The 19,190-nt window shown below is 46.1% G+C and overlaps 4 protein-coding genes across 6 annotated transcripts in view; 2 read left to right on the top strand and 2 right to left on the bottom strand.

The window, feature by feature from the left end:
* LOC117895165 (neurobeachin-like protein 1) overlaps nt 1-1,290 on the top strand; it is a 30,324-nt gene extending 29,034 nt beyond the window's left edge. Inside the window, exon 27 of one of the 2 annotated variants that reach the window (XM_034802625.1) lies at nt 355-1,290. In XM_034802625.1, coding sequence (XP_034658516.1) covers nt 355-520 — 166 coding nt within the window. In that variant the 3' untranslated portion in view covers nt 521-1,290. The remainder of the gene's footprint in view (nt 1-354) is intronic. The other variant, XM_034802626.1, reaches the window with a different exon arrangement.
* Nucleotides 1,291-2,988: 1,698 nt separating this feature from the next.
* LOC117895167 (neural/ectodermal development factor IMP-L2) lies at nt 2,989-13,417 on the bottom strand. 2 transcript variants are annotated; one of them, XM_034802628.1, is made up of 4 exons: nt 13,397-13,417; nt 3,827-4,123; nt 3,251-3,748; nt 2,989-3,145 (listed from the first exon to the last, which is right to left on the bottom strand). In XM_034802628.1, the coding sequence occupies exons 1-4, from the start codon at nt 13,400-13,402 to the stop codon at nt 3,131-3,133; spliced, it is 816 nt and encodes a 271-aa protein (XP_034658519.1). In that variant the 5' UTR covers nt 13,403-13,417; the 3' UTR covers nt 2,989-3,130. The 2 variants fall into 2 exon arrangements, with proteins under 2 accessions (XP_034658519.1, XP_034658520.1); XM_034802629.1 differs by lacking the exon at nt 13,397-13,417 and adding an exon at nt 5,168-5,303.
* On the bottom strand, nt 5,184-6,006 carry LOC117895172. The gene has a single exon (XM_034802635.1). The coding sequence runs from the start codon at nt 5,394-5,396 to the stop codon at nt 5,301-5,303; it is 96 nt and encodes a 31-aa protein (XP_034658526.1). The 5' UTR covers nt 5,397-6,006; the 3' UTR covers nt 5,184-5,300.
* Nucleotides 13,418-16,666: 3,249 nt separating the features above from the next.
* On the top strand, nt 16,667-18,991 carry LOC117894490 (sulfide:quinone oxidoreductase, mitochondrial). Its single transcript, XM_034801597.1, has 7 exons — nt 16,667-16,908; nt 17,355-17,460; nt 17,527-17,751; nt 17,808-18,008; nt 18,083-18,292; nt 18,352-18,538; nt 18,642-18,991. The coding sequence occupies exons 1-7, from the start codon at nt 16,778-16,780 to the stop codon at nt 18,953-18,955; spliced, it is 1,374 nt and encodes a 457-aa protein (XP_034657488.1). The 5' UTR covers nt 16,667-16,777; the 3' UTR covers nt 18,956-18,991.
* Nucleotides 18,992-19,190: the final 199 nt, after the last annotated feature.

A 19,190-nucleotide genomic window follows, 5' to 3' on the forward strand; every position in this document is an offset into this window, starting at 1 on the left:
TTATAAGTTGGCATAAAAGCAGGCAGATACATTTCTGACTAATTTTCTAATACCATCTCCAAGGGTAAAAAAAACTATTTAAGTTCATCGACATTCACATTCATCTTCTTATTTTTCCAAGAAACAAATTAATGCTACGTAAATCATTTCTGAGAATTAACAAGTAAGACCACAAACGAGCATGTTTCTTATGCCACTGTCGACTATAAAATACCCGCTAATCAATCGTATTTCATTATTTTAACTTCCATCCAAAGAAAAGTCTCATAGAGAATTTTCATCAAATAATCTTCAAATTAAACTTTCTATGCTCAAATGTTTTTTTTTGTTTTGTTTTTTTTTTGTCTACAACAGATTGAAGCCCGTATTTGACATTCCACTGCATGTGCCCATCCAAACGGTGGTGGTGACACCGGGCAACACCCACATCCTGGCACCGCTGCGCGATGGCCGCCTGGCCGTCATAGCCGTACAGCTACCATCCGGCGGCAACAAGAAGCATTCCGTGCTCAACGTTTAACGTACGACGGAGGAGGAGGAAGAGCACCCCCCAAACGTTTTGGGGATTTCCATAATTTTGCTCTTAACTTAGATTAATTTGTCGCCGTCTTCTTTATTGTGACTTTGCTGTTTTCCCGGCTCCACTTTGATTTGAACTAATCCTAGGCTTAATAAGTGTATCGTATTCTGTATTGTGATTTGGTAATTGTCTGAATTTGTTTGCTGTTTCCTACGTGATGTGCCAAAAACACACTGATAGCTGATACCTGACAAATGTGTCTGAAGAAATTCCACATAAGTTGACTAAAGTTAAGCACGAGTAATCGATCGATTGCATTCCCGGAATTCCCATTGACACACGCGTTTCTTTTAGCAATTTTCTTATCCACTTGTATTTTCTGTGTGTTGGCATACACCTGTCCATCGATTGAGAGACGTGCCTTGTGCCGGCTAAATCCTGGGAGCCAATAGGGCCCCGTGATCGATGGCACACTCTTCAGTTAGCGTTGACGAAAATCTGAATAAATCATCAATCATTCGGCTAGCCCCTCCTGCTGCTGCTGGCTGGCTGCTTTAGCCATGACTGTCGCGGGGCCGGGCCAGGCACGGCGAGATCTGAATGTGGACGAAGATGGAGATGGAGACGGATCTGAAGGGAGCTGGCGAGCGAAACTGGTTGTCGGCAAAGGCGGCGGCGCACTTGGCAAACTACTCACTGACTCACGAGCGACTTTCAAATTGGCCCAAAAAAAATAAATACATATAAAAAGCCGAAAAAAGTCTGCCCGGCAACAGGCAAGGCGCTTAGAGATCGCCACGGCATCCAGCTGCTCGACTGCTCAAGAGAAACACTTTCGTTGCCGTTGCCGTTGTCGTTCCCATTCTCATTTCCCCCTGGTCGCCTGCAGATGGTACCAAAAATAGAGCCCAAGCGAAGATCTTTTTGTCTAGCGGCGGGAATGATCACATGCCAGCCAATCATTAACCGAAACATTTCCAATTGAAAGTATTATCATTGTACAATTAGAGTCCGTCCACAAAGACACACACAAACACACACACGCACACCACTGACAACATCCATCGCAACTTGGAGACAATAGCGCAAAAAAAGTTTGCCAAAAACAGAACAGAACAAGAACAAACAGATAATGGATCTGATTCCTCAACAATATTCTTCTCTTCTGCCTTTGATCTTTGAGGCTGCTGCTGGCTTATTGCCAGCGATGGTGAAATTTCGAGTAGAGTACCATTTTGGGGTGGGAAAACCCCTTATACAGACGCTTGAATGTGAATTTCCAAAGACATGTGACAATATCATAGCAGATTGACTTTGATTTGATTTCATTTGATGAATTTTACTCGTATACAAATATGGTCGTAGTGTAGTGATGCCCATCGCTTAAGCGCACAATCGGGACTTGAGATTAGGCCCCCGTCTTATGACCTGACCCCAAATTGAATCACATGCTAAGCTGAAATAATCACTAGGTGGCCAGCTAGCTGAAGGCCAGCCCACAGAACAATCTATCAATATTTTACTCCAGCAATTTAGTCAGCCGCGTTTCAACCGTGTACGTAAGATCCGTTCGTTTCGGATTGTTATTTGTTGTAATAGTAATACCAATTAAAAGTTTATGTACGTAACTGTACGACGAGTTTATGTAGATAATGTGAGTGTAATCTGTGCTCTGTAGATCTGTCAATAAAGTGATTTGTGAACCCAGAAGAGAGCGATCGAGTTATTTGTTACCCCAATAATATTTCATGTTCGTTTTTCATTTCTTTTCATTGTATTTATTCAAAAAACAAACTAAACAAATTAAGACGAAACCATATTTTCAGTTCACTTAGCTTACAAAATAATAATAAAACATGTATTTATCGTATGTGTAGTTGGGATTGTGTGTGTTTGTGTGTGTGTGTGGTAGCCTATGAAACTGCTGATTCGTTCCGTGAAATACTATTCCGTGGGGTGATTTGCTGTGTATGGATTGCGATGAATTTCTGGATGAATTTTGGTCGATTAATAAATTAGTTGTAAAAAATGATTGCGGTGCACATAAATACGAATTGGGTGACTGACTGATTGTAGGGGGAGTGTGGTGTGGTGAGGTGCTGGGGGGTTTTCGGCACCCTCATTAAGTAAACGGCCAATTACTCTTACGTTGGAGCTTAACGTTAACTAGAGCTCGCCTGAATCGTTAGGAACCATCATTGCTGCGCTTACAGAACAAGACGTGTGATTTGATTACAAGCCTGATGACTAAAACTAAAATTGAAGAAAAAACCATATGGCGGAGATAAGACAATTCGATGCTATAGCTATTCGATGCGTTTAAGTCGATAGGAAATTGTTAGAGTCTAAGCCGGCATTAGATATGGATTACAATCTAAACTGGCACTTAATCTACATTGTACAACGTATGACCTTACTTTATTTCATTTCGAAATAATTATTTTTCTTTCCTTTTGTATTTTTTTTTGTTTTTTTGTGATTTTTCTTAGCATATTCCATTTTTGTTTTCTCGCATCTTCAAAGGCATTTGATCTATCTAACTAACTAGATGAATTCTCTGTCGCTGTCAATCCAATAGCCCTGTGGTTTGTGTAGTTTTTGGTGGGATCTTTAGTCTTGCTCCTTCTGCAAATAGAACAAGCAAACAGAGATGGATTGTGAGCAAGTTGCTATGTACTCTTGCCAGTCTTTCGAGATATATGTATGTACGGATAGAGAGAGGATACTTACAAGTACAGGATAAACGAAGGTGTCGGCAGAGTCACGGCCAACAGAGTTGCGGGCAATGCACTTGTAGTTGCCCATATCCTCCCATTTGAGCTCCGAGATGAGCAGATCACCCGTGGGCAGCACCTTGTAGCGATGGTTCTGCACCACCTCCTTGTTCTCGTTGTTCAACCAGGTGACCTCAGCCCGGGGACGGGCGTGCACTTTGCAGGGCAGCATTACACTGGAGCCCATCAGATCCAGATGGGTCTTCTCGGTGTAGATGATGCGAGGCTTCTGGGGGCCCGGGTACAGCTTCTCGCGCACCATGCGCATATCGCCCAGATCGGAGCGCACTGGGTGGACCACAGTGCTGGCGTAGACAGTCTTGGAGCCAGTGCGTCCCACACAGGTGTAGGTGCGAGACTCGCTGAGCATGTGGTCGATGATGTGCACCGATCGCACGCGAACAATGGCACTTGCCGCATCCTCAGACACCACATTCGAATCGAGGTTCTCAATCTAAAGATAGAGGAGAGATAGAGGGGCGCGATCAGCATGCTGCTGCGGAGGGATGGAGTGCGAGAGTGTTGGAATTACCTCAGAGAGCGGCATGTGGCCGACTATCCACTGGATGGTGGGCACCTGGGAGCCCATCATCTCGCAGACAATCTCCAGAGTGGCGCCGGCTGTCTGCTGTAGCTTGGCGGGCGGCGTTTTGGTGAACTTGAGCCAGTCGGCCTCGAAGGGTCGTCCTCGGGGCTTCTCCTCCGGCTCCGCCTCAATGGAGTTGTCGACATCGTTGCTATCGTCTACAATGTCCACGGCGCGGCTGTGGACGCTCGAGAGGCTGCCGAACAGCAGCAGCGCTAAGGCGCACAAACTTAAATTCATTTTCTGTAAGAGAGAAGCAACAAACCAATCGGAAATGAGTGCAAAGTTCAAAGCCAGTATCAAATTCCACTGCAAAGTGGACAGTGGACAGTGGACAGTGGACACATCTCAATCTCATCTCATCATCCGACCGACTCCGACTATAATATAGGTTAATAAACTCGACACCACTTGATAGTCAGTCACTTGCTTGATCGGCGAGTCATGCTCCTTCTCTCGGTTATCTCTCGGAAAGCAATTATAAGTACTCGTAAATCAGGGGAGGTCTCAGCGGCCCCGATAAGAGCGCAAGGCCTTTTCAAGTGGCAGAGCTCTAGAACATTGCGAAATGTCCAGATCTCTACTGCCCAGAAATCCTTTCAGAACTCACCCCCCAAAAACAGAAGTCCGAATTTCACAATGCCACGCGGCTCTGCTGACACACAAATGAGAATGAATGGAAATCTATCGCTTCAAAGTGTCTCTGCGTTTTGCGTGGGCCGCGTGAGGGTGATAAATTGGAATCGAAATTTGGAATCACACTACTGTGACGTCAGTGGATCCCGAGACAAGAGACACAACACTGAACTGTCCACTACACTATCCACCCACGCCTGGGATCAAGGGCCACTGGCGTCTAGACTGGACTGGACAACTGCGTGACCGATGAATTATTCAATCGGGCATTCGAGAGTATTATGTATGTACGAGTATGTATATTACCCCGTTCATCGCTCGTCACAAGTCTCGCGAATCGTTGGCGAATGTTGCATCAGACATTTTTTTTTCGACTCACTTTGCCCTTCGATGGGGAACTTTTCAACACTCGGGGCTTGAGGCACGGGATACGGGGAACGGGGTGATTCGATTCGATTCTCTTTAAATTCGAATTGGAAATAGAAACCACGCAATCCGTGGGGAAATTGAATAGATAGGGATTTGTGAGTCTGATCACCGTCTATTGTTGGGCCGTCGATGATTAATCATCCAACCCACCCGTTTGACGTAGCACCACTTTATCGAGACTACCAATACCATATCGTACAGTAGCATAAGTATATAACTCACCTTTTGATTTGATTTCTTTTTTCTCTTCCGGTAAAAAATGTTTGCAAATTTCTCCCTAACGTTTAATATATAAGAACAGGCGGTCGCGATTGCTTTGGGTCTCTTTCGGCAGTCAGAAGAGATCCGCTTGTCGTTATGTTATGAACGAATTTATCAACTCTATATTGTGGTGGCTTCTCGTTTGGGTTTTCTGATTGAAGTTCAGCAGCAATTGGCTTAGCACTGACATAGGTCCGGCGATGGATGCCGTCTTGGTGGTCGTGCAGCTCAGTGTTGGCGGAATCTTGACTGTGGCTTTATCGCGCACGCTGCAGATTCGGATGCGGTGGCTGCAGATCGGCTAATGGTCTAGCTGGAGACGAAGGACACACACGCACGCGTTTGGGGAGGGATTGGAGAGGAGGCAGCGTCTTGGTGGCTGGCTTTCAATGATATTCGGCGTAGCGAATGTCGAGCTGACGGCTTTGGCACATTCGATCGAAATCAGTGGATCTTTCTATATATCAATCGATATAGCTATGGACTTCTTCAATTGCTGTGGTAGTGGCAGTGACAGTGCTGTTGAGGTGGTTTGGTTGTTGCGGCACTCGTTTGAATACGCACGGTTCATCGACATTACAATTCACAAGTCAAGGTGTGTCAATGGAGGCTTCGGTCTGTCTCGCTGCGGCTTGAGCTCGGTACGCGTCACTGGCTATTCACGAAAAGGCTGAGGATCGGATCGGATCGTGTCGGTTTTGGAATCGGTTTGAATATTGGCTTGGAAGCGAGGCGCTGGCACTGGCACTAAGATTGTTGTTCAACAGCGAAAAACTGTAAATGAACTGATCGTCGCAGTCTCGGGCTCTTTTATTTATACTACTCGTGTGCCGAGCAGAGCATCCGACGGAAACACACGAACACATACACACAGAGGCAGAGACACCGCCGCTGCTGCGCTCTTCGACTCACTATCCCTCTCTCTCGGTCTCTCTCTTTTTGTGTCTGTCGGGCAGAATTTGAATTCATATAATTCTTTGGTGGAGCGGTGGAGCGAGAGCGGGACAGTCAGGAACAAAACGGACACACAGTGCCTTTCGCTGCTAGTTATCCTCCTGCCTGGGGGCCATAAACATGATCTTATATGTGCGATGGGATTTGATTTCATAAATTCGTCTCGATTTAATTGTTGTATTCCTTCCTCTCTCTCTCTCTCTCTCTCTGCGCTTGCGATGCGATGGCAGGATTCCCCCAATCCCTTTCGAACCCATTCCCATATCTCGGAACTTGGCTTTCAGCCAATTAACAGACAGGCGATAGCAGTGCAGACCACTTCACCTCCTTCGTGTCTAAGGCTGGGACTGGCACTGGGGTTGGGGGCAAGATTCGACCGATCAGCGTGCAAGGTTCCATTAGCCGAGACCGAGTCTGCCCGTTTCCCTCTGCTGCTCTGTCCCTCCATCCATTCATTTCATTGCAATCAAGTGTGAGTGCCAGTTTGTCTGCGGCGATCGTCGCTTGGTCGCATGGGATAGGAGAGATCGCGCAGGGACGGGGGACGCAGATACCACACAGTGTAGCAATGCTGACTGCCCGGCAGTCGTATATTTGTATCTTTGTATCTTTGTGTGTGCTGTTTGAGAGGAGAAAGAGGAGGAGGAGAGGAACAGGCAGAGGCATAAAACTAGTCGCTGACTGAGATTGTGATGGAGGTGCCGCTGCCGCCGCCGCCGGCCCCACCACCACCGGGAGGTGCAGCCAAAATGGCAGACAGACTGGCAGCCACATCGCGTGTTCGCTTTCCGCTGTGCTCCGCTGTGGAGCCGGTCCGAACCGGCGACTGTTGCCGGGCGGCAGCCGCTGCCGCAGCCCCACTGCGGTTGCTGCGGGTTGCTCGGTGTGTGGAGTGGAGTGGAATGGAGGGAAGTGGAGCGGCGTGGAGTGGCGGAACGGGACGGGACGGGTTCTCGACAGTTGCGACTAGTTTTCTTTCTTCTCTTTATCGAGGGGCCACATCGACAATCGACAACGACTGCAACTAGATTCAATTCTATGGGTAATTTATTTATTGCACGTTACACAAATCGTCCGACCACAAAGTCACCTCCTGCCCACCCCACCCCATCCCACTTTCCGGCCAGTTGGCCGCGGTGGCGGTTCGGCACAAAGCGAAATTCAATTGAGAGAAAAATCTTGCAGGTGCTTGAAATTGTGTCTCGTGTCTCGTGCCGCTGCCACTGCCACTGCCTTCGCCTCTGCTTCGGGCTCTGCCTCTGACTATTGCTGCCGGCACACCTCAAAGCGTTGCCAGCGATATATCGTAACGCTGACGTAAGGGGCACTGAATTGAAATGGCCTTTCGATGGCGAGGGATGCATTATTGCTGATGGGTGCCCACCTCCCCCCGGGGAAATTGGGATTGGGTAGACGTAACACAGCCGAGATTGCACTGCTTTCTTCTGTTTCGTTTCAGGATAGGGGTTGCTTGCATTTCCTAGCTCCAGGCTGTATTTCCTATAAAGGCGACACGGATGCAAAGTCCGAGCCCCAACAGAACTGTACATTTCCATCCCCTTTCCAAAATGAGATCATCTCTCGGATTGTGGTTCAGTTCGTGGCATACATATTCATGGGCATCCGACGTCACAGACAACCACTCAGGTGGATCGGCCATTATTGTCGTCGCTCGTCTTGTCAATTAGGTTACCGCCTTGCCGCTTTGCCACCGCCGACCGCTCCTCTTTCATTCGAAACGTAGATTTATAGGTTCCATTTCCTAGAAACTGTCAAACCATTATGCGAGCCGAGCTGTTTGGTTTTCTCCCACAGAGAAGAGAGGTCGAGGCCTCGAAGATATCGTATGATTCGTATGATTCGGTGGCAAGTTGATGGCACAAATTATTGCATCATGACAGTGGACTCCGTGCAGTTGTGCATTTGTGGATTTGGTGCATGGGTAAGCCAAATTGGCTCGCTTCCGCTAATGGATAATGGGTAATGGGTGGATCGGCAGATCTCTTCCCCTGAGGCTGCACCACCACAACTCGTGGAGCAGCACCGTCGTATCGTTTGCACTTTTCTGCTAATTAACGTCGTGACAGGCGATAGCAACACCTCCATAGCAAACAGTGCCACAGCATCACCGGAACCACACGACACCAAAACGAGGGAGAAGGAGGAGGAGAAGACGGCTCATTCAAAGTGAGACTGAAGAGACAGACAGACGGATAGACGGACAGTCACAAAGACAGATGGAGAGTTCGGGGAAAAGATAGTGCAACATGCAACGGAGACCAAGACCAGTCGTCACACTCAGCCACACAGATACACACGAACACACTGATACACGTGAACACAGGGGACTGGACGGGGACTGGGACTGTGGGTAGTCGGAACCATTTGTTGGACTGACTGCAGGTTGCACTGGTGTGTGGGTTGGAACGAGCAGCCGATCAGCGGAGCAGCCACTGGAACGCTGCTGGTGACGACGTGAGAAAATTCATGTTCATGCCACAAATTCTGTGCCGTTTTCATGGTTTTTTTTTTTTGCTTTTTGCCTGCTGTCACTGATACGAGTCTTTGGCTATTAGTGCGACTGTGTGTGTTGGCGTGTCTGTGTGCAGCCGCCTAGCAACAGCGAGGAGAGGAGGCCTCGATTTTGGTCTTCTACCATAGGCCGGTGTCGGTGCCACACACGCGCAGGCGCAGCAGCGGCAAAACGAGTGGTGGGGGGGAAATGGATGGCAGAGAGCTCGTGTCGCCTTGAGCCGATGAAAGGTCAGTTCAGGGAATTGGAAACCCCTACAGACCGGCACATGACTGTGCATTGCATGTCGTAGTGCTGTTGTAGAACGGAATATGCCAGGCGATTTTATTGAAAAGTGGCGGAAATTCCCATTTAATAGCTTCTCTAGGCAACTCTTTGATTTAAATTCAAACTATTTAAGGCTAAAAGTCTCCTCCCATTTCTTAGACTGGAAGTTTCACCGGAAATTCCTTTGTGGTGTCGCTCTCCTTGGGCTTATCGCTTCGAACTGAACTTGAACTATAGTGTTGGGATTGCCCTCAAAGCTTTCGATAGCCGTAACAATTTCCTTCCGATCTCTCCCCTTTCTGGCTGGTCATCTGTCGCACGTCGCTTGTTCTACATCGCAACGAGATCACGCATCTGTGGGTTTCTGTGTGCGTAAGAGTAGATGTAAAGTGCGGAGCATAACAGGCAAATGGAATGGAATGGAAAATTTTTGAAACCACATATCACGTTTCCACTCTCTTGAAAGTGGAAAATTTTACGAGTAGAGTAGTCCCAATGAAATGCAATTATCACTAATAGTTTAGCTCCCTCGGTTTGACAGATGATGACGGACAGCTGGTGGCATTAGCATTTAACATGTACATTAAAGCTAACATTAACACTGCCATTACAGCAAAGAGGCATATCGGAATCGGAATTGGTAGTGGGAATCTGTACTTCCTCTGTCAGGGTGCGAGTGGGAAGCATAATGTGTACAGTAATTTATGAATTAACCTGTCTCTCGATGGTGATTTATGTGTGCCTGTGCCTGTATGTAAAGTGCATTCGCCTTCCACTGCATTTCACGCTATCTCTCTCTCACTCTCTCCCCCTCTGTATGTGTGTGATCGTAATCTGATTCTCTTGCATTCTTCAGTCGGCTTAATTTGAACGTGTGAGGCGGGGTTGTGGTTCTCCGGTTACCTTCTGTTTGTTGTGCAACAAGTCGAGCAAGCGACCTGCCGAGCACCCAATAATCGACCACCACCGGAGTGGAGCGATGGCGACGACTTTGACTCTGTTTTTGCCTCCGACTCCGACTTCGATCCGACTCTCGCCCAATTTGCTTCACGATTTCATCAGCCATTTAATCCGCTCGCCCTCTCCCTCTGCCTGTGCCATGGCTGCGCTCTTCGCTACACTAAAAAGTGTGAACCCGAGCCGGAGCGCATAACCCTGAGCCTCTTCGTACCTACATTCATTCATTCATACATACATATGTACTTATGTACATACATACATACATGGCCATGTGTGAGTGAGAGAGTGTCACTCCATGGGTATGCTGGCGATGATGAGTCATATGGAAATCGTTAAAGTGAAATATTCCAAAAACTGAATGAGGTTGGGTCACATCCGAGTGCATTTAACGGGTGCTAATCAGGTCTACAAGAGGCTTGTGAATTTGAAATTTACAAATAAAAGGTTTTTTTATAGCGAACCTCATTCCCTTGAACACCATAGTCGATCCCAGATAATGAAAATAAATACAATTTGGTTTTATACCCGTAACAAATTCGAAACGTGCTCTTTGTGAACTATTCTGATCCCGCCCCTCTTTCTCTGCCCTCCCCTTTGGCCGTTTCTTATCTCCTATGTGTATGAATGTTCCCATTTAATTGAAATCACTTCATTATAATGATTTGGCAAAAGAAAACAATAACAGTGAAAAAGGTAAACTATGCGCACACCGAAGCTGCCAATACCCTTGATTTCGACCTATACTAAACGTTCTTCCTTAGATTTTATATTATTTTACCTCATTAATGACCATGTCCTACATTATTAGAATGGATTTGAACTTTGATGGGCAAGCTGTACTCTTTTACTTCGCTTTGATTTCAAATCCCAAGTACCTTTCAATAGGCTCATTTTGGCAGGGCATTTATATGACGTCGGATGACGTGTGCGTAGATGTTTTCGACTTGAACGTAATTATCATCACCATCAGCATCATCATCATCGTCGTCGTCCACTCCCCAAGTTCAATGGAGCTTGAAAAACAATTATGAAAGCAATAACATGTAGAAAAGGGGGCTCGTTGCCCACACACAAACGCAGATAGAGAGACATATGTACATATGTATATAGAGCGGGATGGAGGGGGAAGAGAACAACGAGGACAGGGCCGCCAATTAAAGAATCCTACTAATTGCCAATACATACTATATGTATGTCTGTATGTGCATACATGTGTATGTATGTACTTCTGTACATATAAAATACGTATTTTTTATGTAGCACATAATTAAGCTTGTGTACGTGTTTGTGTGTGTGTAGGGGTACAATCGACGTCACGCGGAATGGATAAACACAGCATTCAAGTCAAGTGATGCCCGAATCGTTGGGGGCTCGTCGTGTGCTGCTTGTCGCGTCGGCAGCGACGCCATGCTCACATACACGCGCGCATGTATAAATACATGTACATGTTGAGCAGCGCCAGAAGAGAGTTATGCTCTTTCTTGCGGCTCTCGCTCTCTCTGGCTCCCCCTCTCTGCCTCCCACTCTCTGAGCGATACGATCGCATGTAAATGCGGCGAATGCAAAATGAAATTGCAAAAAAAAAAAAACAGTGATTGCTGATCCCCTCACAAGGGGACCTCTCTCTCTGAGTAGGCAGTGACGCATTTGAACCCGCGCCCCTGTCCATCCGACCGACCCTCACCCGACCAGCCGGCGATCTGGCAGCAATTTACTAATTTCATTGCTAAAAATCGCCTTCGATTTAAATACCCTTGCAGAGGGTATGCTATGATGCGTTTTGCAACGCATTAACTTTAGTGATTGAGTGAATTATAGTACCTACAAGAACTACCCCTGAAATTGTATCTGCATCAGGTGAGTAACACAAACCAAATATGCTTTTATATCTGTTATCACACAGACATCATAGACACATAGGGTATTAAAGCTATCGGACCCTGAGGCAGGCATTACTTTCTCGTTTTTGCTTAGGTTTTTTTCTTCCATTAAACAAATTGCGATTTATTACAAAAGTGATCTGATTATTAATTGCTTTTGAATTGATTTCGATTCGGTTTGCATCGATGACTCCGATTCAGAATCGGAGAATGGCAGGAGAGCGGGTGGAGGTGAGCAGGTTGGACCAGAGGAGTGCGTGACCAACGCAACGTCTCGGCACTCAGGCGCGGCTCGACATGTAACCAATTCTCGGCCTGGTCCGAGATGGGAGCTGCCTTTAAGCTCACGTAGCCCCCTAGTCGAAGCTGGCTTGACACCAACTACATCCAATATTCCACTGAGTCAGCAAATGAAATGGCTGCACTCGAAGACCAAGATCCGGACTTGGTATCACTGACCGAAACTAGATCGAACCGCTGCGATTCGGATAGTTCTCAGCCCCCAGATTCTGGCTTTGCATCGGATTTTGGGGAAATGAAACCAAGGAATTCACAATATTTTGATTAAGACTTGTTTTGATCGTTCTCTACGCTTCCCACGATCGCGCCCCCATCATTCGAGGACTTTGTTTACACTTGGAATTCAGCGGATGAAAGCATTATTCCTGAGGCCCCAACGCAAAAGCTCGTACACTTAATGTTATTGTCAGTTCCATATAATTCCGTTCTTCAGAGATAAACAACATGGGATGATCTTAATCTAAAATCCCGATACTGATGCTGCTTCTCATCTCCATCACATTCCAGCTCTAAAGAGCAGACACTATGGCGTCTCTACGAACCCTACAAGCTCTGCCCTGACTAATTTCTGGCATTAGCCTAGCCTATAAAAAAGAACCTGAATCTGTGTGTTCCCTAGAGAATCGGTTGCCCAGTGCGATAATAGTTTCGCTGAGCTCTGCTCGAATTCGAATTCAAGTGTTGTGTGACTATTTAGATTATGACAAGAGTAAATACTCGCACAACTGAAACAGTAGAGCCACAGTAGAACTTCCAATTTACATTGCAAATAGGAATGAAGAGGGCTCAATTAACTTCCGTCTAGACGTGTGTCCAGGTCTTCTTTCCTGTCGCCACACACACGTCACATGAGGCAACTCAATTTAACAATTTTGTTTAATATTTTAGCACTTTCTTCAGCACAAGAGCTGTTTGGAATTGAAGTCACGAGAGATCAGAAATGCAAACAAATTAACAGATAATGGCTTTAAATCTACAAGTTTCTGAGATTCGTGTCAAATTATAAGCAATGATTCACATATACATGTCAGGGGAATTTTCCTTTTAAGACTAGACTGGGGATCTTTCCCTGAGTGTAAACTTTTCGAAACGATTTTAAAAACCCAACAAACAATATAAATTCAGCTGATCCTTTCACGAAATACACTTTAAGGGGATTCGGTCTATTCAGAATGCATCTTTAATGGATAGACTTATATATTAACTAACCCCTTGGGGGACAATTCTTTTTATAGACTTTTATCGATTTCCTTAAAAATATTTTGAACCTTAGAGTAGTATCAGTTGAATTCCTACCTGCATTTTCCGGTTAAATTTTCCTCTAGCTTTCACTTTGAAGACTTTCACTGTTTTTCGGTTTTCACTTTCAGTTTTTTTTCACACTAGACTTCTAGAACTTTCGATGGAGATTCTTCTCTGATTTTATTGTAGATTTCGATATCGGTTTCCTGTGTGTCGTTTCCGAAGAGAGCGCATGCAGTTACAGTTATATTCTATTGGGGCTCGTCTCTGAATCTGACTCTGCGGCTGGGTTTCGATTTCGGTTCGCTTTTGAGTTCTCGACTGGAGAGAGCTATGTTCTGCTCGGGATGTGGCGAATGATGGACTGTGTGGCGAAAGGTTGAGCGTCCATGCTTTTATATCGGGTATCAAGCATGCCCGAAATCAACAAGTGGGCTGTTGCTGCTGCTGCTCGGAGGAACGGACCGACGGACGGACGTGGACGGCCGAGCCTCGACAAATTGGACTCCACACTGGGGGCTTAATAACAGTATTGGCGTCCGGCAGCGGAGGGGATTGGGATGCCATCCATCCCCTCGTGAATGTACTGGTATTGGTGCTCGTTGCTCTGCTTCGGGCTCGTCTTGTCTTCGTCTTGGCAGCGTCGGGCCGGCCTTTGGCGGTCTGTGTGCGGGAGCCCTGCGAGGGTGTTGAGGCTGGGCTGGAGCTGTCGAGCTTTACTTGTTGCTCTCCTTTGATTGATTGATTCAAATGCGAGAGCACGAGAATAATTCATGCAAATTTATTATTTTATATCACATTTTTCTCATTAATATTCGCAAAAGATATGCAGCGTGTCCATAGGAATGGATCGGATCGGATCGGCTGCCACCGGAATGGGAATCGAAATCGAAATTGAAATGGAAATGGAAATGAAATGCGTGCTCCAGATACATATTCGGCAGTACAGTTTTTAGAAAATACAGTACGATGCAGATAGATACACGAGTGCGACAGAGTCGATCGATTACCATAGCTGAATCGCTATAGCGATGGTTGGTCAAAGGAGTTAGGGCAGTTACCGCCCGTACATCTAGCCGAAAGGAGCAATTGAATCATCCAATTGGATTACGAGAGATTGCCCCCGACAGTTGAGCTTTCTTATCGCCGACCAGATGTTGATAATTCCGGATTTGTTCGGGTTTCAGGTGGGATTTGAGTCAGCGCGAATTAGTTTCCTCAGCCTGCCCACATAAGTCATCCAATCAATGGACAATGGTGGCAGCCAGACGTCATCGCTCCACTGGTTGTGCCAGACCTGTTGCCACCATGCCACCACCAGTGTGGGCTCCATCAAACACAATTGCTCCCCAGCATCTCTGCCACTATTTGCATTCCAGAGCCCGGGGACCAATTGCACAAAGATTCCGACAGGCAGACACTGCTTCTGCTGCAACAGAATCAGAAGCCGCTGGACCATGGGCCTGGACAAACACAACTCAATTGATTTTTGTGTGGCGTCAATTGAAATGCACTTCGGAGTCTAGGATGGAGAGCGGGGCGTACTTGCATCGAATGGTGCGAGTCGCTCGACACCGTTATATTCAAATGAAGTAGACAGTTTTTGAACAGCTTCGAATTGTAAGGCAGAAGGCAGTACCTTTATCAGCTGCATCATCATGTCATAATGATAATGATGACACTCGTAATGATGAATGCCGCTCGCTGATTAGCTTCTGTGGTGGAGGAGACCTTGCTACCAGCAACCACCCATCAGGGCCACAGTAGGGTCACAGCGCTGCCCCTGGCAACAGCTATTCAGTAATTCCCTATTTAAAAATGGCCATCGCCCGCCGCGAACCCACCCACAGCTCAACCCAAACCCTCCACCACACACCCACTCAGACATATCCTATACACAGACTGTTTACTGTGAGTCTTTGCCACACGGAGTCGCCCACGCAGTCGCGCAACCAATTTGGCCATCCGTCAATAGGGCTTCATTTGAATTGCCAGCTTGTCTCCAATTGATGATGAACGCCATCATCATCGTCGTGGCACGAGTCCGAGCACCCACCACGGGCCCTCTCTAGATGCTGGTCCTGTCCCGGTTCCTAGCCAAGGGGCTGTCCCCTCCTGCGGCCATCATCTATCTGCAATCAGTCAGCAGCATGGCGTAATTAAACATTGGGCTGTCACAGTTGTCGTAGTGGTCCCATTGCGCATTTATTGGCAACTTTATTCATTTAATCATGTGATATAATATACATATGTGCATGTGTTCATATGTATGTGTACATACAACCTGATGCATGTACATACATATGAACATACATATCTGTGTAGTCTGCCGGTCTATGGAAAATCCCTAAAAACATTGCATACAAACGGAAATTAATACAAAATTAGTGACAGTTATGGAATATCCCCAAAAAGGGAATTCTAATCTGACCACCATTTAGTATGATTATTATAATTAATTTTTTACATCATTTAATAGTTGCATGGGAAGTAGTTTTGAAAGATTGCTGCCTGCTTTTAGGGGCAACACTCATCTTGAGATATTACAGATTGGAAAATTCTTAAAAGGTGTTTATCGGTGAGTTTATAAACGGTCGGATCGGCAAGTCCCAGCACACAACTCATGTAAGTATTTACGTTGTGGAGAAATAATAATAGCTAACTTCTTTTAATTATGCATTTTGTGCACATTTTACTTTTATACATATGAACCCATCATTAAACTAAAGGAAAACTAAAGGGTCCTCTGCTATCTCTTTTTAGCGTTATTTCCATAGAAATTTTTGGCTTTTTGGCTTTTGCTATTTCAAGCATCACATTCCTCATTTCAACATTTTAAGTATTCTGCCCCCATAGGTATACACCACAGACGGTTATTTACATAATAGATTTCTATTTAATTTGAATGCAGTCATTTGTGTTTTTGGACTATGACACAATCGTATCGTTATTTGGGGGCCTCACTGTGCGCAGACTAAAGCTTGTAAAGCGAAAACAGCTTTCGGTAGCTTTCAAGGTTAAACATGTTTTAAACCCTGCGCGAAATGTTGGTATATAAGTACACTTGAACGAATACGTTACAAACTTGCCATTTCCACTTAGCTAATATTTGTATTTATAAGTACGAATAATTAATTACATTATTTATTTTTGACAGGTGATTTACAGTAGTGCCCATTCTACCGCAGAAACTATTATAATTTCGAAAATTTTTGCTCAAAATTCGCATCGCGTCCAAAGTGCATTCCGAATTTCGCTGGGTGTATAAAACATTTGATAACCAAAAGCTTTCTCTCTCTCGCGCAACGGAACTGGCCGCTTGGCAGGTGCCTCTCACTCTCTCGCCTCGTCTCTCGCAGTTCGGTTTGTCGTTTGTTTTTTTCCCCGATATTTTCGATCGCCTGATTGACACCACCCAATCTCCCGGTCACCACGATGAACTCCCGCATTGCACTGGGCATCCGGCAATGCAACAGGCTGCTGGCCACACCCATCTACTATGCCAATGAAGCGTCCACTCTGGCCCGGCTCTTCTCCACATCGCGGCTGCATTACGAGAGACACGAGTAAGTTCAGTTCCCACTCCACCGACCTGTGGCTCACCTGCAATCGTAAGACTTTTTTGTGATTTCTCGGAAGCCACAAACTCTGGCTACTCTTGGACTTGCTTGACTGCATATCTATCAAGCAAATCCAATTAGTATGATTAAAGCGTATCAAGTGAAGTTATCACGTAAGCTGGTACGAAAAGTGCCAGCAAATTTATCCTGCACCTATTAGCATATCTAATTGATGACGATAACGAATAGATAATGTGCCTAAGCATTGGATCGATAAAATATTAAAACTTTTGGCTGGTGTTTCATCATCACGATTCGTTGTAGGCGTGGAGTACAATGGGACCCTAAGGAGTTTGTACAGCACCGTCATGAAGGGAGATCCTTGGGGACTAGACACACGCAATCCAAAATGTTATATTAACCCTTAACCTTTTTGTATCCATTATTTTCAGATGCAAAGTTTTGGTTGTGGGCGGCGGCAGCGGCGGCTGTGCCATGGCCGCCAAGCTGTCATCGCATCTGGGCAAGGATAAGGTGATCGTCCTGGAGCCGGAAGATGTGCGTTAGAATGGTACGCCACCAAAGAGTTACTCCGCAACTAATTATTTTCCCTGGTTCATGCAGAAACACTATTATCAGCCGATGTTCACGCTGATTGGAGGCGGTATGAAGCGCCTGGAGCATTCCTACAAGACCATGGCGGAGGTACTTCCGAAGAAGGCCAAGTGGCTGAAGGAGAAGGCGATGGAATTTGATCCGGACAACAATACGGTCTGCACCTCCGGGGGCGACAAAATCAAATACGATTTCCTGCTCATTGCCACTGGTCTGCAATTGAAGTACGAGAAGGTAGGGTTCACCATCCAAAAGATAATCTGATCATTGTGAGTTCTTTTATTAAATAGATTCCCGGATTAGCGGAGGCCCTGGAGATACCGAATGGCAAGGTCTGCTCCATCTACTCCCCAAAGTACGTGGAGGGCGTCTACGATTTGCTGCGCAGAACAAATGAAGGAAACTTAATCTTCACCTTTCCCGCATCCCCAGTCAAATGTCCTGGTGCTCCACAGAAGATTGTCTACATAGTCGATCACTATTTCCGCAAAGTAAGGAGTGATGAATCCCTTGTCCTCGCTTGGGTTTCTATATCTATTACAAATTCACCTCATTTTTCGTTTAGCTGGGGAAGCGCGATAAGGTGAACATCACGTATAACACAGCTCTGCCAGTGCTCTTTGGCGTTAAACACTATGCGGATGCCCTGTGGCCCATTTGCAAGAAGCGGAACATTACGGTCAACACTCGTCGAAATCTTGTGGAGGTTCGGCATGCCGAGGACATTGCTGTGTTCGAGGACCTCGACCATCCTGGTCAGCTCTTCGAGGAGAAGGTAAGAATATCTGAAAGGCTATACCGAAGGGCAGTCAATGACATTTTCAATCCGGACAGTACTCCCTGCTGCATGCCGTGCCACCAATGAGCGCTCCCGACGAGCTGACCAAATGCCGGAAGCTGGTGAACGAGGCGGGATTCGTGGACGTGAATAACTCGACGCTGCAACATGTGAGATACAGCAACGTATTCGCCATCGGGGATTCGTCTGGCTCACCGAACTCGAAGACTGCCGCAGCTGCAGGTATGATTAGATTCAAATCAATGGATTAATCAAGGCTTTAGCAGGCCGTCGTTCGTCGCCCTCGCAACCGAATTAGAATATTGAAATTGATTTCCATTTACAGCTGCTCAGTCGCCCGTTGTCTATCGGAATATGATTGCAGCGATGGAAGGCAAACCTCTGACGGACGTCTACGACGGCTATGCCTCGTGCCCGCTGGTGACTGGCTACAGCACCTGCATTCTGGCGGAGTTCGATTACAATCTGCAGCCCCTAGAGACGTTTCCAGTGGCCCAGAACAAGGAGCGCTACTCGATGTTCATCATGAAGAAGGACTTCATGCCACTGCTTTATTGGAAGCTCATGCTCACGGGCTATTGGAATGGGCCGGGATTGATGAGAAAGCTTTTGGGTGTTTTTAAGCCAAGTAAAAAGTAAATGCAACTTACCGAAATCCAAATAATTGTATGTCAACGAAAACTGTTCAGTGTATGAGTTATGTAGTGAAAATTCAAATATTAAATAGGCGCCAACAATATAAGTCACCATCTCCGTCAATCAGTGCTTTGCAGCCCTGGCATACAGTCTTTAATGTAATTGTCGCTTAGCCCTGGAAAAATACCAATATTGCTTCGATAATTGTAATCGATAATCGATTTTACCTTGACTTAAC

This window comes from Drosophila subobscura, chromosome J (assembly GCF_008121235.1).
Source record: "Drosophila subobscura isolate 14011-0131.10 chromosome J, UCBerk_Dsub_1.0, whole genome shotgun sequence".
NCBI classification, from domain to species: Eukaryota; Metazoa; Arthropoda; class Insecta; order Diptera; family Drosophilidae; genus Drosophila; species Drosophila subobscura.